This window comes from Dendrobates tinctorius, unplaced genomic scaffold, assembly GCF_039654945.1.
Source record: "Dendrobates tinctorius isolate UK_male_01 unplaced genomic scaffold, ASM3965494v1 ptg000033l, whole genome shotgun sequence".
In the NCBI taxonomy this organism is placed as follows: domain Eukaryota; kingdom Metazoa; phylum Chordata; class Amphibia; order Anura; family Dendrobatidae; genus Dendrobates; species Dendrobates tinctorius.
This window is the reverse complement of record NW_027361701.1, coordinates 7815936-7840281: the sequence shown is the minus strand read 5'-3', so window position 1 is coordinate 7840281 and position 24346 is coordinate 7815936. Positions and strand designations below refer to the sequence as shown.

General features: G+C 40.8%; 1 protein-coding gene across 1 annotated transcript in view; it reads left to right on the top strand.

Moving 5' to 3' along the window:
* L3MBTL2 (L3MBTL histone methyl-lysine binding protein 2) overlaps nt 1-24346 on the top strand; it is a 308748-nt gene that overhangs the window by 248748 nt on the left and 35654 nt on the right. The window contains 1 exon segment of the mRNA XM_073572982.1: nt 660-743. Within this exon segment, the coding sequence (XP_073429083.1) occupies nt 660-743 (84 nt within the window).

The following is a 24346-nucleotide window of genomic DNA, read 5'->3' as shown; positions in this document are numbered from 1 at the left end:
TATTAGGCTGAGGGTGCCAATACTTTTGTCTGGCCCATTTTTGGAGTTTTGTGTGAAATGATCAATGTTTTGCTTTTTGCTTCATTCTCTTGTGTTTTTTCATTTAAGACAAATTAAATGAAGATAATAATACCAAAGAATTTGTGTTTGCAATCATTTTCAGGAAGAAACTGAGTATTATCTGACAGAATTGCAGGGGTGTCAATACTTTTGGCCACAACTGTAGATATAATCATTATAATTTGTTATAACTAACTGTAGTTAGTTACTATACATTGATGTAATATAATGTTACCCATATTGACGTTAATGGACCCCACACATAGCCATCAGTGCCCCAACGCACGTTTCGCTGTTATGCTTTCTCAAGGGGAGTGTGACACACAAAGTGTCAGGAACTGCTTTCTAATAATGGACTTCCAGACACTCTCTGCTATGAAAATTTTATCTAGTCACAAATGATTTAGAAGGAAACCAGTTACTGTGGCATAAACAGTCAACCGCAAATCGACTGACTCTTTTTGGGATCTGATGACTGGTTTCTGTTAGAAATGTGTATAGTATGATGTTGTCATTTAGTAGTGAAGCCAGTGAATAAGAATGCCAGATTTTGTTGTTTGTGGAACTACATTGATGATGATTTCTTTCCTTTACTCAAGGTAAAAGGAGAGCTGTTAAGAAAATGGGACCTGCAAACAATGGAGACATTTCTCTTTCTCGTCCTGCTCCTTTAGAATCTACAAGTAAGTTTATTGGAGGATTTTTTTTCAAGGGAACAAAAGAATAAGAGTAAAAAAAAAAAATTTATGATGAAAATCCTTGTTAGATTGGGTAGTTCAGAAGTGTTCATTCACTTTAAGAAGCACACCTCCCATCAAATTTTATCCTCTTAATGTATTGCAGTCATCCTATTATATAGCACTTTGTACTTACAATTGCTTATTTTGCCTTTCTACCTAGTTAATCCTTCTCTTTTCTCTGTTCCATGTATAAACAAGAAGTCTCTTGTCCCTGCATGTATCATTCCCCTCCTCAACTCCTCTCCCTACCAATTACATTTTCAGTGGCTCATGACTCGTACAGGGAAAATAGACCTTCTGTTTCTACATAGAGCTTAGAAGGATTCAGCTAGTCGGTTTTTAATCACGTGTGGTTATCGACCTAATGGAAAACAGAAGAATTAACTGTGTAGAAGGACAAAATGTGAATACACACTACACTATAATATGCTTGGAATATTTTGAGGATACAAATTTTGATAGAAGTTCTTTAACCCCTTCATGAGCTGGAGGTATTTTCGTTTTTGCTTTTGTGCTTCCCTTCTTCCCAGAGCCATACTTCTTTTATTTTTCAGTCAATATGGCCATGTGAGGGCTTGATTTTTGCGGGACGAGTTGTACTTTTGAACGACACCATTGGTTTTAACTTATGTACTGGAAAATGGTGGGAAACAAAATACAAGTGCGGTGAAATTGCAAAAAAAAAGTGCAATCCCACAGTTTTTTGTTTTTGCTTTTTTACTATGTTCACTAAATACTAAAAACTATTAAACAAAAAAAAATACGCCATTTCCCGTAGCTTCTCTATTTTTTCGTGATCTCTGGTTGGGTGAGGGCTTATTTTTTGCACGCCGAGCTGACGTTTTTAATGATACCATTTTGGTGCAAATACGATCTTTTTAATCTCCCATTATTGCATTTTGATGCAATGTCGTGGTGACAAAAAAAAAACGTAATTCTGGCAAATCGCCTGTATGTAGCAGAATTACTCACTTGCTATGAGTGCTGACCACCATGCCAAGCCATCGGTGACCTGTGATCATGTGACCGGGGTCACCGATGGGCGGATTTCCGATGCGCTTTTCAGAAGCGCGTGGTAAATGCCGCTTTCAGAGTTTGACAGCCGCACTTAACGGGTTAACAGCCGCAGGAGGATCGCAATTCCTCCTGCGGCTGTTAGCGGCTCATGTCAGTTGTTCAAAAGAGATGACATGTGGCAGAAAATATGTGGGCTTACCGCCAGAGCCTACATCAAAGGGAGGGGAGGAGATGCATGATACTATTATCTAGTTAAAGCACCACTCCAGCTTTTTTTTTTATTGCAGCACTGGAGCGGTGTCCTAATGTAAGTTTCCTGCTCCTAGTCTTCTACTCACCAGTCACCATCTTCATCTGTTCTCCGCGCTGCTCCTGTCAGTATCCAGTAGGTTGTGACCTGCCCGATCACTCCAGCGTTAGGCCTGTTTCACACTTCAGTTTTTTTAAATCAGTCAAAATCCGCCAAAAGATGAAAATGGCGGATCCGCTAAAAATGTGTAAAAACGGATGCCAGCTGATGGTACGGATCCGTTTTTTTACGGATCCGCTATTCTGATTTTTGTGCGGATCCGTAAAAAAACGGATCCGTTCCATCCATTGGCATCCGTTTTTCACATCCGTTGGATCCGTTTTCTTGCGGATCCGTTTTTCCACACCTCCAAAATGGGATGCTCCCAAATATGATTGGCTCTTGGAGAATGCTCCCAAATGTGATTGGATACTGGAAACTAGGGAAAACTATATCTAGGGTGTTGTGATACAATTTCTTTGAAAGGTTTTAGAGCTAGTGGCAGCGATGGAAGGAGTTAGTGCGAGTATGGAAGGAGTTATTGCGAGTATTGACAGCTTCTGTGTGGAATTTGATCTTCACTGCAATCGGTTGGCAATTATTGCTCTCCAGAGGGAGAAAAGAAGACTGCGACTCCTGCGTCTGAGGAGGCGGCGCCAGTGGGTTCATCCCATTAATGCGCAGAGGTTTACCCGTGGTGTTTTTTCCACACTATACCTGGAATTGAAGGATAACCCTGAAAAGTTCTTCAACTATGTGCGCATGAGGCAGGAATTGTTCGAGATATTGGTGGAGCGTGTTGGAGAACAAATCCGGAGAAGGGACACACAAATGCGGTTTTCTTTATCACTGGCGGAGCGTTTGATGGTGACCCTTCGGTAAGTTATCTACCTTTTAAAATCTTTCAGATTCTGCATGCTTTTATTGTTTTGTTATGGCTTGTAGTTTGAATTAATTTTACTTTTTTCCCTTTTTTTAACAGATTCCTGGCAACTGGAGAATCATTCACCTCCCTCCAGTTCCAGTTACGGATTGGGATTTCAACTATTTCTGGAATTATCCAACAGACCTGCCGGGCATTGTGGGATTGTCTACAGGAGGAATACATTCCACAGCCAACACAGGAGAGGTGGCTGGAGATTGCCGACAAGTTTCAACAAATCTGCCAGTTTCCAAATTGCATTGGTGCCGTGGATGGCAAGCATATTCGGATTGTGAAACCCATGGGATCTGGTTCACAGTTTTACAACTATAAGAAATACTTTTCTATTGTCCTTATGGCCATTTCGGACGCAAACTGCAAATTCATTGCCGTGGACATTGGTGCATACGTTCGTTCAAATGACTCTTAGGTCTTCAAGATGTCCACCATGGGCCTTCGTTTGTATGGAGACAATTTTGAGTTCCCACCTCCAAGACCACTCCCTGGAACAACAGGCCCACCAATGCCTTTTGTGTGCGTTGGTGACGACGCTTTTCAGCTTTCTAAACACCTACTCAAGCCATATGGTATTCGTGGACTGACACACCGGAAAAAAATATATAACTATCCATTGACCAGAGCGCGCAGAGTGGTGGAGTGCGCGTTTGGAATTTTAACTGCCAAATGGAGAGTCCTGTTAGCGGCCATTAAAATGAAAACAGAGACTGTGGATGAGGTGGTGAAGGCGTGTGTCATCCTGCACAACTTTGTCCTTTCAAAGGAACCTGTTTCCATAGAAGAAAATCTGTATGAAACCACCTTGTGGGATTATGAGCAGCAAGCTTTTCGGAGTACTGGGTCAGTGGCAAGAATGAGGGACACCTTTGCAGACTGTTTTCTGACACCAGAGGGACAACTGGACTGGCAAGATGACATGGTATAATTTTTTTTTTTTTTTTTTTTTCTAATATACCAATTGTGGGTACTAAGTGTTGTGTTACCAAGTGTTTTTTTTGTTTTTTTTTTACTTTTACACTTTGAAATGTTACCAAGTGTTGGGTATAGCATTGTGTTACCAAGTGTTGGGTTTTTTTCAACTTTTGCACTGTGAAATGATACCAAGTGTTGGGTTTTACCAAGCATTGTGTTACCATGTGTTTTGTTTTACCAAGTGTTGTTTTTTTTTTTAAAGTTTTACACTTTGCAATGTTACCAAGTGTTGGGTACCAAGCGTTGTGTTACCAAGTGTTGTTTTTTTTTTAAAGTTTTACACTTTGCAATGTTACCAAGTGTTGGGTACCAAGCGTTGTGTTACCAAGTGTTGTTTTTTTTTTAAAGTTTTACACTTTGAAATGTTACCAAGTGTTGGGTACCAAGCGTAAAGTTTTACACTTTGAAATGTTACCTAGTGTTCGGTACCAAGCGTTGTGTTACCAAGTGTTGGTTGTTTTACACTTTGAAATGTTACCAAGTGTTGGGTACTAAGCGTAAAGTTTTACACTTTGAAATGTTACCAAGTGTTCGGTACCAAGCGTTGTGTTACCAAGTGTTGGTTGTTTTTTGGTTTTTTTTTTAAAGTTTTACACTTTGAAATGTTACCCAGTGTTGGGTATCAAGTGTTGTTACCAATTTTTTTTTTTTTTTAAAACTTTAACACTGTGAAATGATACCAAGTGTTGGGTTTTATTAAGTGTTGTGTTACCAAGTCTTGTGTTACCAAGTGTTCGTTTTTTTTTACCTTGTACACCACCGGTGTACTGTGAAATGTTACCAAGTGTTGTGTTACCTTTTAAACTACCGGTGTACTTTGAACCTTTCCCAAGAAATAAATAAATAAAAAAGAAACAACACAATAAAGTTCTTCGAAAAGAAAAAACATTGTTTATTTGTGATTTCTTTATTTTTTTTTATATATATATATTTAACTTTTTTTTTTGCTAAATTTTGATAAACTTTTTTTTGGTAAAGTTTTTTTTGTGGTATATATTTTACCTTTTTTTTAAATTTTTTTTTGGTTAAGTTTTGAAAAACGTTTTTTTGGGTATATATTTTACCTCTTTTTTTTTTAAAGAAATAAACAACAAGTTATAAATGATGATACTGTTGGGTGGAGATAGTATTGGAGGGGTTAACAGGGTTGACCACATCGAGGGGGGGGAGAGGACTGGGAAGGGAGTTGGTGAGGATTAGAAGTGGAAGGGGGGTTCAAAACATGTGGTTGGGACGGGAGTGGATGGACAGACGAGATTTGTGGGTACACTGAAGGTGTATGTGGGGGTGAGTATGGTGAGGGCATTGGGGTATAATGTAATGGGGGAGGAAGATACTGGGAAGAATGGAATGGGGAACTAGAGAAAGGAGAGGGAGTGGTAGGAGGAGGGACGGTTGTATGATGGATGGTGGTGGAAGGATGGACGGGGGAAGGATGGACTGTGGAAGGATAGACAGAGGGAGGATGGACAGAGGGAGGAAGGGATGCTTCTGCTAGTACCTCCACTAGAGCATTCTGACAGGCTTGCATCACACGCATCTGCTGGTGAGTACTTAAACCTTCCATTTGCCGGACAACGGATAGAAAAAAGATATGTTTCGGCGTCTGGTTTGATTCTAAATTCATCTGTTCCATGTATCTTCTGAGTTCCATGATACTTTGATTGATCATGGTCAACCCAGAAGATAAACGTCCATAATTCTGGAAGCCATACTGGACAGATGAGTTTAGACTCAAACAGTCAGACAAGGTCATCCTTTCATGACTCCTCAGACGCTGCCGGCCAGAACTAAAAGTTGGTCGAGATGTTGCGGCAGTGTCTGAGGGGTGGGGAACAGGGAACAAGTCGTCACCAGCAGCTTCATGTGATGAAGTCTGCCCTGCTGCTCCAGTGCTGGTGGAGGGGATAGAGGGACAAGACAAGAGGGTGGGTAGAGAGGGATCGGATACCTCAATGTGGTCACCGGGGGCGGTCTCACAAGGGATCACTCCAGAGGGAGGCAACTCTGATGCAGGCTCCAGAATGCTGCAGATGGTGCTTAAAAAAAAGAGAGAAAAAAATATATTAAAGATATTGATATTTAACCCCTTTCTGACATCCCATGGACGGGATAGTACGTCTAGCGCGATCAGCGGCGCCCACGTGGTGAGCGCCGCTGATCGCGGCCGGGTGTCAGCTGATTATCACAGCTGACACCCGGCACAATGTGTCAGGGGCGGTCACGGACCGCCCCCCGGACACTTTAACCCCGTGCACACCGCGATCAAACATGATTGCGGTGTACCGGGGGTTAAAGGGAAGCATCGGCAGGGAGGGGACCCGCCCTATAAAACGGGGACCCGCCCTATAAAACTGTCCCATTAGTTAACCCCGTTAGCGAACCCCTTAAAAAATAAAAACAAAAAACGAAGCAAAAAATAATGATTTATTATCATACCTCCAAACAAAAAGTGTAATAACGCGTGATCAAAAAGACGCATATAAATATCCATGGCACCGCTGAAAACGTCATCTTGTCCTGCAAAAAATGAGCCGCTATACAGCATCATCAGCGAAAAAATAAAAAAGTTATAGCTCGCAGAATAAAGCGATGCAAAAATAATTATTTTTTTATATAAAATAGTTTTCATTGCATAAAACCACCAAAACATAAAAAAATGACCTAAATGAGGTATTGCTGTAACCGTACTGACCCGAAGAATAAAACCGCTTTATCAATTTTACCGCACGCGGAACGGTGTAAACGCACCCCCCCCAAAAGAAATTCATGAAAAGCTGGTTTTTGTTCATTCTGCGTCCCAAAAATCGGAATAAAAAGCGATCAAAAAATGTCACGTGCCCGAAAATGGTATCAATAAAAACGTCAACTCGTCCCGCAAAAAACAAGACCTCACATGACTCGGTGTGTCAAAATATGGAAAAATTATAGCTCTCAATATGTGGTGATGCAAAAACTATTTTTACAATAAAAAGCGTCTTTTAGCGTGCGACAGCTGCCAAATATAAAAACCGCCATAAATAGTAAATCAAACCCCCCGATATCACCCCTTAGTTAGGGAAAAATAATAAAATAAAAAAAAGTATGTATTTCCATTTTCCCATTAGGGCTAGGGTTAGGTCCAGGGCTAGGGTTAGGGCTAGGGTTAGGGCTGAGATTAGGGTTAGGGGTGTGTTGGGGTTCGGGTTGGAGTTAGAATTGGGGGGTTTCCACTGTTTGGACACATCAGGGGATCTCCAAATGCAACATGGCGTCTGATCTCAATTCCAGCCAATTCTGAGTTGAAAAAGTCAAATGGTGCTCCTTCCCTTCCAAGCTCTGCCATGCGCCCAAACAGTGTTTTACCACCACATGTAGGGTATCAGCCTACTCAGGACAAATTGCAAAACAATTTTTGGGGTCCAATTTCTCCTGTTACCCTTAGGAAAATAAAAAATTGGGGGCAAAAATATCATTTTTGTGGAAAAACATTATTTTTTTATTTTCACCTCCGAGCGTTCTAAAATTCTGTGAAGCCCTTGGGGGTTCAAAGTGCTCACCACACATCTAGATAAGTTCCGTGGGGTGTCTAGTGTCCAAAATGGGGTAATTTGTGGGGAGTTTCAATAATTTAGGTACATCAGGGGCTCTCCAAACGCACATGACACCCGCAGACCATTCCATCAAAGTCTGCATTCCAAAACGTCACTACTTCCCTTCCGAGCCCCGACGTGTGCCCATACAATAGTTTTCACCCACATATGGGGTATCAGCGTACTCAGGACAAATTGGACAACAACTTTTGGGGTCCAATTTCTCCTGTTACCCTTGGGAAAATGAAAAAATTGGGGACTAATTGATCATGTTTGTGGAAAAAATATGATTTTTTTATTTTCATGCCCGGGCATTATAAACTTCTGTGAAGCCCTTGGGGGTTCAAAGTGCTCACCACACATCTAGATAAGTTCCTTAGGGGGTCTAGTTTCCAAAATGGGGTCATTGTGGGGGTTTTCCACTGTTTAGGTACATTAGGGGCTCTCCAAAGGCAACATGACACCCGCAGAACATTCCCTCAAAGTCTGCATTCCAAAACGTCACTACTTCCCTTCCGAGCCCCGACGTGTGCCCGTACAGTAGTTTTCTCCCACATATGGGGTATCAGCATACTCAGGACAAATTGGACAACAACTTTTGGGGTCCAATTTCTCCTGGTACCCTTGGGAAAATAAAAAAAATGGTGACTAAAAGATCATGTTTGTGGAAAAAATACAAATTTTTTATTTTCACGCCCGGGCGTTATAAACTTCTGTGAAGCACTGGGGGGTTCAAAGTGCTCACCACACATCTAGATAAGTTCCTTAGGGGGTCTAGTTTCCAAAATGGTGTCATTTGTGGGGGGTTTCCACTGTTTTGGTACATCAGGGGTTTTCCAATCGCTATTTTTCCAGTCCGATCTCAATTCCAGCCAAAAAAGTCAAAATGGCGCTGCTTCCCTTCCGAGCTCTGCCATGCGCCCATATAGTCATTTACACCCACATATGGGGTATCAGCGTACTCAGGACAAATTGCACAATAACTTTTAGGGTCCTGTTACCCTTGGGAAAATAAAAATTGGGGTGAAAAGATCATTTTTGTGGAAAAAATATGATTTTTTAATTGTACCGCTGTACGTTATAAACTTCTGTGAAGCCCTTGTGGGTTCAAAGTTCTCACCACATATCTAGATAAGTTCCTTGGGGGGTCTAGTTTCCAAAATGGGGTCACTTGTAGGGGGTTTCCACTGTTTAGGTACATCAGGGACTCTCCAAACGTGACATGGCGTCTGATCTGAATTCCAGCCAATTTTGCATTGAAAAAGTCAAACGGCGCTCCTTCCATTCTGAGCTCTGCCATGCGCTGAAAGTCGTTCCCCCCCACATATCAGGTATCAACGTACTCAGGACAAATTGCACAATAACTTTTGCAGTCCAATTTCTCCTGTTACCCTTGGTAAAATAAAAGAAATTGAACCTGAAGTATTTTTTTTGTGAAAAAAATTTAGATGTTCATTTTTTTTTTTAAATATTCAAAAAAATTCCTGTGACGCACCTAAAGGGTTAATAAACTTCTTGAATGTGGTTTTGAGCACCTTAAGGGGTGTAGTTTTTAGAATGGTGTCACTTTTGGGTATTTTCTATCATATAGACCCCTCAAAGTGGCTTCAAATGTGATGTCCGTAAAAATATAATGGTGTTGCAAAAATGAGAAATCGCTGATCAATTTTTAACCCTTATAAATTCCTAACAAAAAAAAATGTTGGTTCCAAAATTGTGCTGATGTAAAGTAAACATGTGGGAAATGTTAGTTATCAAGTTTTTTGTGTGCCATATCTCTGTGATTTAAGGGCATAAAAATTCAAAGTTGGAAAATTGCAAAATTTTCAAAATTTTCGCCAAATTTCCGTTTTTCTCACAAATACACGCAAGTTATTTGAATGAAATTTTACCACTATCATGAAGTACAATATGTCATGAGAAAACAGTGTCAGAATCACCAGGATCCATGGAAGCGTTCCAGAGTTATGACCTCATAAAGGGACAGTGGTCAGAATTGTAAAAATTGGCCCGGTCATGAACGTGCAAACCACCCTTGGGGGTGAAGGGGTTAATTTAACTCTGCTGTAAAAAAAATTTAGTTAAACATTTCTACTACAGAAATGGTTTGTGGAATATTTACCTTCTGGACACCATAGTCGATCGGAGCTCCTGTGGCCTTACTTGTTGGCTCGCCTGCTGCGACCTTCCTGGCTGGATCTGCAAGTATAAATAGACTTGTTAAGCTACTATACAAAGTATATCCCAAGCTTTCAGGCCTTTATACTTGTAAAATTTCACACTATGGTGTGGGTCTCCTGCAGCCTTACTGGTTGGCTCGCCTGCTGCGACGTTCCTGGCTGGATCTGCATGTCTAAATACACTTGTTAAGCTACTATACAAAGGATATCCCAAGCTTTCAGGTCTTTATACTTGTAAAATTTCACACTATGGTGTGGTTTTCCTGCGGCCTAACTGGTTGGCTCGCCTGCTGCGACCTTCCAGGCTGGATCTGCAAGTATAAAGAGACTTGTTAAGCTACTATACAAAGGATATCCCAAGCTTTCAGGCCTTTATACTTCCTGGGAAAATTGCACACTATGGTGTGGGTTTGCTGCGGCCTGTTGGTCTGGATGCAGCGTGCTGTATCCTGCGGACTGGCAGTTGTGCGTCACTTACTGAAATGATATCAAAGTGAAAACAAAATTTAAATAGCATAAAAAAATAAATCTTCATTGGTATTTAAAATGTGTGTAATTCCCTGAATCTGAGTATACGCACAGTTTTAAGTGTTTGCATGTGTTTGAATTCCCTGAAAAACTCTCACCGAGAGTGTAACCACAGTGATGTAAAGTGTGTAATTGCTGTGTATTCCCACACTTGTGTTTGCATGTGTTTGAATTCCCTGAAAAACTCTCACCGAAAGTGTAACCACAGTGATGTAAAGTGTGTAATTGCTGTGTATCCCCACACTTGTGTTTGCATGTGTTTGAATTCCCTGAAAAACTCTCACCGAGAGTGTAAACACAGTGATGTACGGTGTGTAATTGCTCTGTATCCCCACACTTGTGTTTGCATGTGTTTGAATTCCCTAAAAATCTCTCACCGAGAGTAAACACAAGTGTTTGAATGTGTAAATTGTAATCTCTCAGTTGAGAGTATAACCAAAACACAAAAATTAAAGTACCTTTATGGTACATAACCATACTTAATTTTAGCTGGTTTTAAATTGATACTACAGAGATTTTTTCAAAAAAGTTTTTATTTTATTTTTTTTAGTTTATAATTTTTTTTTTTATTTACTCAAATAGGAGCTACTCCGCTCTTTATTTTAAATACCACAATAAATGAAAAATAAAAAAATATATATATACAACAGATACACCACATACATTAAACAACACAATCACACCACAATGGCAAATATGAAAATAAAATACAATACACATGCAGCAGAAAAAAAATTAAAGTATGAAAAAAAAAACCACGCATGACACACAGACAGGCCACACACACACATGATCCAGGGGTCTTGCAGGTGGAAGACTTGCAGCTGGACAGGCAGGTTTTATAGCTCTAGATTGGTCTTCTATCAGTCTGGCTGTTGAAGGATGTGTGGCTCTGTATCTTCAGTGTGGCTGGTGCCAGATTTCTGGGCCCAATTACACCGCATATAATACCAGTTACACCACATACAATACACACAGAACACAATCACAGCATACTTACAATTAATACAATAAAATTACAGTCATGGCCAAAAGTTTAGAGAATGACACAAATATTATATTTTCACATGATCTGCTGCCCTCTGGTTTTTGTGTGTTTGGCAGATGTTTTTATCACATACAGAAATATAATTGCAATCATATTTTGAGTAGCAAAAGGTTATATTGACAGTTAGAATGAGTTAATGCAGAAAGTCAATATTTGCAGTATTGACCCTTCTTCTTCAGGACCTCAGCAATTCTCCCTGGCATGCTCTCAATCAACTTCTGGATCAAATCCTGACTGATAGCAGTCCATTCTTGCAAAATCAATGCTTTTATTTTGTCTGAATTTGAAGGTTTTTGTTTGTCCACCCGTCTCTTGATGATTGACCACAAGTTCTCAATGGGATTAAGATCTGGGGAGTTTCCAGGCCATGGTCCCAAAATCTCTGTTTTGTTCCCTGAGCCATTTAGTTATCACCTTTGCTTTATGGCAAGGTGCTCCATCATGTTGAAAAAGGCATTGTTGATCGCCAAACTGCTCTTGGATGGTTGGGAGAAGTTGCTCTTGGAGGACATTCTGGTACCATTCTTTATTCATGGCTGTGTTTTTAGGCAAGACTGAGAGAGAGCCCATTCCCTTGGCTGAGAAGCAACCCCACACATGAATGGTTTCAGGATGCTTGACAGTTGGCATGAGACAAGACTGGTGGTAGCGCTCACCTCGTCTTCTCCGAATAAGCCGTTTTCCAGATGTCCCAAACAATCGAAAAGGGGATTCATCAGAGAAAATGACTTTACCCCAGTCCTCAGCAGTCCACTCCCTGTACCTCTTGCAGAATATCAGTCTGTCCATGATGTTTTTTCTGGAGAGAAGTGGCTTCTTTGCTGCCCTCCTTGAGACCAGGCCTTGCTCCAAGAGTCTCCGCCTCACAGTGCGTGCAGATGCACTCTCATCTGCCTGCTGCCATTCCTGAGCAAGCTCTGCACTGCTGGTAGCCCGATCCCGCAGCTGAAACACTTTTAAGAGACGGTCCTGGCGCTTGCTGGTCTTTCTTGGGCGCCCTGGAGCCTTTTTGGCAACAAGGGAACCTCTCTCCTTGAAGTTCTTTATGATGCGATAGTTTGTTGACTGAGGTGCAATCTTTCTAGCTGCGATACTGTTCCCTATTAGGCCATTTTTGTGCAGTGCAATGATGACTGCACGTGTTTCTTTAGAGATAACCATGGTTAACATAAGAGAAACAATGATGCCAAGCACCAGCCTCCTTTTAAAGTGTCCAGTGGTGTCATTCTTACTTAATCATGACAGATTGATCTCCAGCCCTGTCCTCATCAACACCCACACCTGTGTTAATGGAGCAATCACTGAAACGATGTTAGCTGGTCCTTTTAAGGCAGGGCTGCAATGATGTTGAAATGTGTTTTGGGGGATAAAGTTCATTTTCTAGGCAAATATTGACTTTGCAAGTAATTGCTGTTAAGCTGATCACTCTTTATAACATTCTGGAGTATATGCAAATTGCCATTAGAAAAAATGAAGCAGTAGACTTTGTAAAAATTAATATTGTGTCATTCTCTAATCTTTTGGCCATGACTGTACAGTAGTATGAAAATAAAATGCAGTACACATGCAACAGAAAAAAAAATTTAAGTATGGAAAAAAAAAACCACGCATGACACACACACACACACACATGCTCCAGGGGTCTTGCAGGTGGAAGACTTGCAGCTGGGCAGGCAGGTTTTATAGCTCTAGATTGGTCTTCTATCAGCCTGGCTATTGAAGGATGTGTGGCTCTGTATCTTCAGTGTGGCTGGTGCCGGATGTCTGGGCCCAATTACACCGCATACAATACCAGTTACACTACACAATCACAGCATACTAACAAATAATACAATAAAATGCAGTACACATGCAACAGAAAAAAAAAAAAAGTATGAAAAAAAAAAATACACACACAGACATGCAACACTCGCAGACCACACACACACAGGCAGGCTACACACAAGCAGGCCATACACACACACAGAAATATCACACACAAATAGGTTATACTCACACTTTCAGGCGTCTTGGCTGTTGGTGCTGGTGCTGTCACTGGCAGGCCACTCTGTCCTGGCTCAGTGGTGGCAGGCCTCTTGACTTGCTGATGGCAGGTGCTGGCTTCTGGTGGCAGGCCTCTTGATGCTGGCTGGCTGGTATGCTCTATCTTGCTCTATCTTGTGTCTTGGTGCTGCTGCTACTGCATGTCTGGGCCCAATTAGCCCACCTTATATAGTTTTGGGACTGTCTGGAAAAGTATCTTTTTTTCTGAGCATGCTCAGTGTGATTTAGCGGATTCTGCCGGCGGATTCCGCAAAATAGCGGATCCCGGCGGATCCGCCGCCCATAGGCGCCCATTCTACCGCATGGCGGATGACGGTCGGATCCGCCGTCGTCCGCCATTTTGACGGCGAAAAAAAACGTTGCAAGCTCCGTCCCCCTCAGACAGAATCCGCCAGGAATTTGGCGGAACCGCCGAATAGCGGACGCAACGGACCACCATCCGCCAAAATCCGCTACTAATGTATCCCAATGGGAAAAAATGGTGGATCCGCCATTTTCAAATTTTGGCGGATTTTGACTGATGGCAAAAACTGAAGTGTGAAACAGGCCTTAGCTGGAGTGAATCGGAGGTCATTTTTCACTGTAAGTGTATGAGAGCCAGGACTAGGATCTCATACATAAGTATAACACGTCACTCCTTGTTTTTTTCAGGTGCTCAGATAAGGGTTACCACTCCCTTATAATCAATATGAAAAATAATCTGGCACTCAAATGCTTACTGCAGCAAAAAAAAATTTATTATTTATTTTTCACAATCCAAAATATAACGTTTCGGTCTGTTCAGCGACCTTCATCAGACTTGAATAAGCAATCAAAATAGAATAATAAAGTCAAGACATGACCTATATCCAAAGAGTATACAAGAACAAAAACATGTATATATGTGTATAAAAAAGAGAGAATATACAATTATGGCTGTATATGTGAATATCATGAAAAGGTGTACTAATAAATAAACAAACGAAAAATAGATCCACCACATAATGTTAACATAGACCCTTATAGAGATTCAATGCATATTAGAATATTCAAAATTTACATAAACGCATAGTAATAGAAACTCCATTTGGAACTGGTTATCAAACTGCAGTATCAAAGAAATGACCTCGCTTACCAGTTTATGCAAATGTGAATGAGCTCCAAAAACATAATGAACTGGAGCATCTAGAAATAATGAAGACCGCCTGTGAGAATATCATCCGATATAAGTGACAGATCACAAGAAAAAACGGCCCAAAAAGCGTCTTACCAGTGAAGAATCATATGAAGAAAACCATGAGAACGGAGCGCTGTGTGGTAGCGGTATAAGCCGGTGAGAAATGCGCCCTGCAGTAATGGTGTCAGTGACCCTCTTAAATAGCGGTATACCCGAAAGTACGATACCGGAAGTCTCGTGCGCCATGTTAGTGAGACGCTGTATGACAGCGCCGAAGGACAAACCGGAAGTGCGTCACCGGGACCTCTCTGAAAGAAAGTGTTCAGTGGAATACACTGGTGAAACGCAAACAGGAAGAAGGTAGTGCAGGAGGCAGTCCAGGAATCTCAATGAAAGATGACTCATTGCTGGAAAATGTGTAAACATAGAAACAAAGAATATCAAGACGGGACCTAGGAAATATCAAAAAGGATCACATTATATATAACATATTATAAAGAAATGTTATTTTGATCGGTCTAAAAATAAAACAATAAAAGCCAAAAATAATTACCTTACAAGCGGCAAATACCGCCAATTAATAAAACAGCATATTACAATGATTGCAGACCGAATTATAACAAATAATTACAAATAATCAATAGTACACAAAATTGTTACACATAAGTCTCCAAAATCAAAGTCAATTCAGAATAGACCTGTGACATCATAGTCTCTATTTAATCCCATAGGTTCAAGACTCTGTAAGTAATGAATCCAATATGCTTCTCTTAGTTGAAGCTTTTTTACAAGGTCCCCACCTCTTCTGTTAATATTAACTTGCTCCAACACCAAAAAACGTAACTGTGCTACTGTATGTCCTATAGTATTAAAATTATATGGTACTGGAAGGTGATTTCGTTTACAACGTATATCCGATTTGTGATGTGATATCCGATCTTTAATTGCTTGGGTAGTCTCCCCTACATAGACTTTGCCACAAGGGCATTTAATGGCATATATAACAGATTTAGACTCACAGGTGTGGAAACCCTGAATCGGGATATCCAAGCCTGTGAGTGGATGGGAAACTTTTGGACCTTTAAGAACGTTTGCGCATTGAAGGCATGGGAACGTACCCCTTCGTTGAGTTTGAAGGAAAGTTTGTCTAGGAACTATAAGAGTGGAACCAATATCAGCCCTAATAATTTTATTCCTCAAGTTACTCGGTCGACGAAAGCAAGGAAGAAATGGAACTTGAAATTCTTCAATATTTGGGAAACTATCCCGCAAAATATGCCAATGTTTACGTATTTTATTATGTATTTTATACATCAAAGGATGAAATGTATGAATAAAAGGGACTCTCCGCGAAGTGGAAAGTTTTTTTAGAAATGTGTGTTTTATATCGACATTGTCGAAGTAGTTGTCGAGGATAACCTCTCTCTATAAATTTGTCTTCCATCTCGTTCATTCTTTGTGTACGGACTACAGGATCACTGACTATCCTACGTATTCTCTCAAACTGGGAGAGTGGAACCGATTTTTTAATAGCTTTCGGATGGCAACTTTGATAAAGCAATAAATTATTGCGATCCGTGTCTTTCACGTAGAGGTCTAATGTCAAATTTCCCTCATCATCCTTTAAAACTTTAGTGTCTAAAAAATTAATCTCACTTTTGTCAAAATTTTAAGAGAAGGTTAGTTCAGGCCAAACTTGGTTAATTTCTGCAAAGAATTGTTGTAAACTATCACTGGAACCTTGCCAAAAGCAAAATACGTCGTCAATATAGCGACGCCATAATAGGCAATGGGACTGATATAATATATTAGGATAAATGTAATATAATTCAAAAAATGACATAAAACAATTTGCGTATGGGGGGGTCACATTGGACCCCATCGCTGTACCCTGGAATTGAAGATAATTTTTATCTTCGAAAATAAAAAATTTTTCTTTAAGAACAAGTTCCAAAAGTTCCATGAGAAATGAAATTACTATCGGATCAAAGGAAGAACCTTCCAATAATCTTTTCGTAGCTTCCATGCCCTTTTGATGTTGAATTGACGTATATAAATTATTCACATCAAAGGTCACTAACAAAGTACCTTCCGGTAATCTACCCCACCCTTGTATAAGTTGTAAAAAAGACCCTGTATCAAGAAGAAAAGATGGAGTATTTTTAATGAGGGGTGTTAAAATTTTTTCCAATAGTATAGACAGAGGAGAAAGGATTGAGTCTGTTGATGCAACAATAGGTCTACCAGGGGGCCTGTCCAGTCTCTTATGTATTTTGGGTAATACGTAAAAGACTGGGATCAATGGATTATTTTTGATCAGGAAATCCCTGGTTTTGTTATCTATAATATGTGATGCAAATGCTTTTTCTACAATTTCCTTGATCTTCTCTCTGATTGATGTAGTGGGATTATTAAGAAGGGGTCGATACACATCCAAATTGGATAATTGAGACAAAATTTAATTAATATAATATGAACGGTCCATGATAACAGTAGCTCCCCCTTTGTCAGCAGGCTTTATTATTATATCCTTATCCTCTGTTAATGTTCTTAAGGCTACTTGGTCTGTATGGTCAAGATTAGAACGAACCATAAAATCACCTCTAGTAATACTCTTACAATAATCAGATACTTCTCTATTGATTAATGCAACAAAAGTCTCAATCGGGTGGCTATTTTTTGGTGGTGTGAAAGTACTACGTAATTTCAAACCTAAATCAGTCAAATTTATTGGTGTTGAGTGCGTCTCAGATGTTGTTAAAATACTAGAATTACTGAAATGAGCCTTCAATCTTAGATTTCTATAGAATCTCTGCAGGTCAATGTCTAGCTGAAAAGTATTAAATCTGTACGTAGGGCAGAACGATAAACCTTTTTGTAATAACCGTATTTGAGAAGAATTTAGACTTTTAGAAGAAATATTGACCACTAAGTTGGCATTACCTGGGATCTGGTGTTCATCCCGTGCCGATTGGTTTCTGAAACATTGCCCACCCCTCCTCGTCCTTTTTTTTGATGGAATCTCCTGCCGAAGCCTAAAAAAGACCTGCTGGAATCTGTACGTTCGCTGTCTGAGCTGGAAGCTGAAGATCCCTCCATATTTCTGTGATATCGATAATTCGGACGAGAGAAGGAGCCTTGCCATTTGTATACCCTTTTGTATAAATAATCCTGAGTATCACGGATGAATTTCTGTCTCTTCCGTTTTTCAGTTTCTTTTCTGAAAATGTCTACAGTATATTTTCTTTAGTACGAGATTTTACTGTATCAAATTTTTCTTTTGACAGAGAATCTTTCAATTGTGTTTCCACACTGGATACTTTTTCTTGATTACTTTTGATTTCTTTATTCAGATGCTCCAATGTCAAAGTCATTAAATCCAGTGAACATTTATTTAGAATCTGTTCAAACTTCTGACAAAAATCCGTATTCTCTTGAAACAATGTAGGTCTTAGGGATACACGAAGGCCTCTTGGGATCCTCTGAGTTTTAATATATTCGGCAATGGTAATGCTATGAAGTTCCAGACTCACCAGATGGCGAGATTCTCGTTCTAGATCACGAAATTTAAATTCACTGCCCGAAATTTGCAAAAAATCACCTGATGTTGTAACTTGTGATATAATTTCAGCCACTTGTGTATCACTATATGAGAAGCCAACAGTGGACATCTCTAATGCACTATAGAAAAAAATTAATTGAAAAAAAATTGAAAAAAATAGGTTAAATCAAGGGTGCTCGTGGAAGAGGTAAACTTAATAAAAAAGTATAACACGTCACTCCTTGTTTTTTTCAGGTGCTCAGATAAGGGTTACCACTCCCTTATAATCAATATGAAAAATAATCTGGCACTCAAATGCTTACTGCAGCAAAAAAAAATTTATTATTTATTTTTCACAATCCAAAATATAACGTTTCGGTCTGTTCAGCGACCTTCATCAGACTGGAATAAGCAATCAAAATAGAATAATAAAGTCAATACATGACCTATATCCAAGGAGTATACAAGAACAAAAACATGTATATATGTGTATAAAAAAGAGAGAATATACAATTATGGCTGTATATGTGAATATCATGAAAAGGTGTACTAATAAATAAACAAACGAAAAATAGATCCACCACATAATGTTAACATTGACCCTTATAGAGATTCAATGCATATTAGAATATTCAAAATTTACATAAACGCATAGTAATAGAAACTCCATTTGGAACTGGTTATCAAACTGCAGTATCAAAGAAATGACCTCGCTTACCAGTTTATGCAAATGTGAATGAGCTCCAAAAACATAATGAACTGGAGCATCTAGAAATAATGAAGACCGCCTGTGAGAATATCATCCGATATAAGTGGCAGATCACAAGAAAAAACGGCCCAAAAAGCGTCTTACCAGTGAAGAATCATATGAAGAAAACCATGAGAACGGAGCGCTGTGAGGTAGCGGTATAAGCCGGTGAGAAATGCGCCCTGCAGTAATGGTGTCAGTGACCCTCTTAAATAGCGGTATACCCGGAAGTACGATACCGGAAGTCTCGTGCGCCATGTTAGTGAGACGCTGTATGAAAGCGCCGAAGGACAAACCGGAAGTGCGTCACCGGGACCTCTCTGAAAGGAAGTGTTCAGTGGAATACACTGGTGAAACGCAAACAGGAAGAAGGTAGTGCAGGAGGCAGTCCAGGAATCTCAATGAAAGATGACTCATCGCTGGAAAATGTGTAAACATAGAAACAAAGAATATCAAGACGGGACCTAGGAAATATCAAAAAGGATTCTTCACTGGTAAGACGCTTTTTGGGCCGTTTTTTCTTGTGATCTGTCACTTATATCGGATGATATTCTCACAGGCGGTCTTCATTATTTCTAGATGCTCCAGTTCATTATGTTTTTGGAGCTCATTCACATTTGCATAAACTGGTAAGCGAGGTCATTTCTTTGATACTGCAGTTTGATAACCAGTTCCAAATGGAGTTTCTATTAGGGTCTATGTTAACATTATGTGGTGGATCTATTTTTCGTTTGCTTATTTATTAGTACACCTTTTCATGATATTCACATATACAGCCATAATTGTATATTCTCTCTTTTTTATACACATATATACATGTTTTTGTTCTTGTATACTCTTTGGATATAGGTCATGTCTCGACTTTATTATTCTATTTTGATTGCTTATTCCAGTCTGATGAAGGTCGCTGAACAGACCGAAACGTTATATTTTGGATTGTGAAAAATAAATACTAAAAAATTTTTTTTTGCTGCAGTAAGCATTTGAGTGCCAGATTATTTTTCATAAAGGATCTCATACAGACTTACACAGAGAGCTTCTGACCGTTACCTCTGACTTCTGGTCAGTCAGAAGCTGCAATGACAAGATTGTGGTATAGGACCACAACAGCCCCAGGAAGAGCTGAAGACGATAGCTGGTAAGCATAGTACTAGTTGCAGGGAACTTAGTTTAGTTGCACCGCTCCATCGTTGAAATATAAAATGGCGCAGTGGTGCTTTAAAAAAAAAAAAAAAAAATTTTAACATAAGAGCTTTGATAATATAAAGATAAATACGCGCAGCTGTAAAAGAAATATATTTATACTAGAGGTGTGCCCGATGCTATCGCATCGGGAGGGAAGTGTGTGTGTGTACATGTGTGTGTACGTACGTGTGTGTGTCCCACAGCTGCCTGCCCACCCACCCACCTCCGTGCAGTCACAGCCGGCAGGAAAAAGGGTGGTTTGAAGTCTGTGCTGGAGATGAGTACGTGTGTATGTGAGTGTGTGTGTGTGTGTGTGTGTGTGTGTGTGTGTGTGTACGTGTGTGTGTATGTGAGTACGTGTGTGTATGTGAGTGTGTGTGTGTATATGTGAGTACGTGTGTGTGTGTTTATCTGTGAGTACATATGTATGTGAGTACGTGTGTGTATGTGAGTACATGTGTGTGTGTGTATGTATGCACATGGCTGGCAGGCAGCGGCGGGTCTGGCGGCGTGGGTGTGTGTGTATGTACATGGTGGGCAGGCAGGGGGGTCCGGCAGCGTGGCCAGCAGCGGCGGGTCCTCCATGGGGGTCCGGCGGCGTGGCCAGCAGCGGCGGGGGGGTTCAGTGGCAGATCCAGCGGCGGGGGGGGTCCTGGCGGCGGTCCTGCTGGGAATAACGGTGCTCAGCATCAGAAAAAACATGCTAAATTTGTAAAAGAAGGAAAAAGATGCGGCACTCACCCAGATTTGCAGTGCAGTGTTTCTTTATTCAACTGTTAAAGGTCACACAATAAAGGACGGGCAGATAACATGAGGCATGCGGGGAAAAAGACGGATGACAGCCGTTTCGCGTACACAGGCGCTTCAACAGGTCCAGGTGTGTAATTACGTGATGTTATTTCCTTAAATAGGTCTATGACTAACAACAGGTGAACATTTAAAAAAAAAACATGAATGGACATTTTCAATTAAACACAAGTAACATAATTACATCTTTATGCTGACTGCAGGAACAATCACAACAAGAATTTTTTTTTTCTTTTTTCAAAAGGAGTGTATAAAGATCTTTACAAACAATTTTTTTTCTTTACAGAAAAAAATTTTCTTGTTTACAAAATAAATTTTTACAAAATTTGTAAAATAAAGTTTACAAAATTATTTTACTCAATTATATAGCGCCATTAATTCCACAGCACTTTACAGACATTATTGGTTCCTGTTGGGGCTCACAATCTAAATTCCTTATCAGTATGTCTTTGGAATCTGTGAGGAAACCCACGCAAACACGGGGAGAACATACAAACTCCTTGTAGATGTTGTCCCTGGTGGGATTTGAACTCAGGACCCCAGCCCTGCAAGGCTGCAGTGCTAACCACTGAGCCACCGTGCTTATCCCAAGAGTACTCAGGAAGATCCAAGAGGATCAGGTGAGGGTACTTCTGATCGTTCCGTATTGGCCAAGGAGAAGTTGGTTCCTGCTGCTAAAAGCTATGACCTTGGAACATCCTGTTATGCTTCCCTGGAGAAGAGATTTGATTCACCAGGGCCAGGTATTCCACCAGAATCTGGAAAGACTTCATCTATTGGCCTGGATCCTGAACGGAACATCCTAAGGGCTTAGGGGCTATCGGACCAGGTTATCACGATTCAGGCTAGGAGGAAGCCAGTCACTTTGGCAATCTACAAAAAAATCTGGAAAAGGTTCTGTTTAGAAGGTAACAGATCCGATGTAGTTCCTGGTAGGCCTAATATTCCAAGGATTTTAGATTTTCTTCAGGCGGGATTTAATGTGTCTCAAAACAAGCACCCTTAGGGTCCAAATATCAGCATTAAGTGCGTTTTTTGATCATCTGTTGGCTTCTCCCCCATGGGTAGCTAGGTTTGTCAGCTCAATACAGAGGCTGAGACCCACCATAAGGAGGTCAGTGCCCTCGTGGGATTTTAATCTAGTGCTTAAAGCCCTTTGTAAAGATCCTTATGTACCGGGGGAAGATATGTCCATCTCACGTCGGACCATCAAAATGGCTTTTTTAGTGGCCATTACTACCACTGAGGGTAGGGGAGATTCAGGCCCTGTCCACAAGATCCATATTTTAAGATATGGGATGATTGTATAGTCCTCCGATTATATCCTGCATTTCTACCAAAGGTAATGTCTGTAATGATCCTACTACCATGCCATATTCTGAGTATACTTCTAGAAGGCTACATGAGACCTACCGGTAATTGTTTCCAGACACACGCTGTGGGCTTTTGACCCCCTTTCCACCTCCTTCTCTCCCCCTCTGCCTGTGTGTGTAATCTTATACTCCTTCCTCCCCCTCCCTCAAAAATGTGCTGGGGGACCAGAATACAATCCTTTGTCTGAAGACATGTGCTTTCGGTGTATCAATGTGAAACACAAGCAGTGTGAATAGCATAATCGCTTTTGAAATTTAGGTAAAACACACGAGATACTTAGCACAAAATTTGGTCAAAAAATGTGAGCCCATTCACCAACGTCAAGGTGATCTCATTGAATGGGTCCCTGACCCATTGTGCCTAATGTGAACACTTAGCTATGGCTAATAACTTGGTAATGCCTGTATTTATAGGAAGGTCGGAACCAAATGTGATTGGATGGAATTAAAATCACAGCATGGTGAAGGGCGGAGTGCTCAGTCAGAAGGCTAGCATAAATATTACAGAAAACTGACGGCACATCTAGAATTAGTCTGAACAGGTGCATACCAAAAAACACCATTGCATTTAGGTATATCAATCTGAAATACAAGCATTGTGAATATCGTAATGGCTTTTGAAATTTAGGAAAAACACACAAGATACTTAGCAAAATTTTCCTTTTATGAAATTCTGTCAAATCAGAAGGAGCGGGTTTTTCATGTGTTAGGCCTGTTTCACACATCCGTTTTTGACCATCAGTCAAAATCCGCCGTTTTGGAGAAAAAAACGGATCCGCCATTTTTCTTGGCAGATCCGTTTTTTTCCCCATTGAGTAGCATTATTGGCGGATTTTGACTGATGGTCGTCCGTTGCATCCGCATGTCAGCGGATCCGCCAAGATTTTGGCGTTCGCTGACATGACCGGACGGACCCTGCAACGTTTTTTCGGGCCGCGGATCCGGCATGTAGTGATGTAACCCCCAATTCTGTCTGGCTGTCGGTAAAAAAAAAAAAAAAATCTCTCTCCCCTTACCCGACTTTCGCGCGATCTTGACCGCCTCCCTGATCTCGGCCGACCCATCGCAAGATCGGGGGGCGGACAACATCGCGCGATGGCTCGGCCGAGATCGGGGAGGCAGATCGGACGGAAGTCGGGTAAGGACAGAGAGAGACCGTCGCGCGATCTTGCCCGCCTCCTCCATTCTTCGCATGATCTCGGCCCATCGCGCGATAGCACTTTCCACAACCTGCGGTCCCTTTAATTGACACCGCTCATGCATCCGTAGTCCGCAGTCATCCGTACTTCGCTCAAAGGGGCGGATCAGTTTTTTCCCCCCTTTGGCGGATTTCAGCTGACCGCCGACTACGGATATGTGAAACAGGCCTTAGATGTTAGACAGGCGGTTGAGTATTAGAGGCCACTCGTAGTTGGAGGCAGGATGCTAATTTGTTTATTTTGTTCGGGGGAAAAAACAGGGGGAAGAAAGCCTTGAAAACCACTATTGCAAGATGGATCACTTCGGCAATTTCCCTAACTTACTATTCAGAGGGAACAAACCTGTCTGAATGGTAAAGAGCCCACTTGATGAGAGCAGTCTCCACCTCTTGGGCTGAGAGGGCAGAGTTGTCAGTCGAGCAGATTTGTAAGGCTGCAACCTGGGCCAGATTAAATACCGTATGTCTTGTAAGCATTATAAATTAGATGTATTATCTGGTCAACAAACTGCCTTTGGGAGAGAGGTTCTTCAGGGAGTGGTCCCACCCTGAGGTGGTACTTTGGTATTCTCCATGGTGCTGTCAGAATGGACGTCCTGGAAAATAGGTTTTAGACCTACCGGTAATTGTTTCCATGAGTCCATGTTGACAGCATGGTTAGTTCCTTCCCTGTTTGTGTTGTTTCATGATGTCTTAATATGATAAAAAATGAAATAAATTTGTTAAAGTTGCATCAATCCTGGTGTGTTACTTCGTAAAGCACTAAGAGAGGTGGGTGGGGAGAGGCCTTTTAAACCTCGTGTGTTTCCTGTCCCTGTGAGGAGGTGGACCTCCATGGTGCTGTCAGGATGGACTCCTGGAAACAATTACCAGTAGGTCTAATACCTATTTTTTTTTTCACAATTTTTGTTCACTTAAATAAAAAACTGCTACATCATTGGTATCTGCA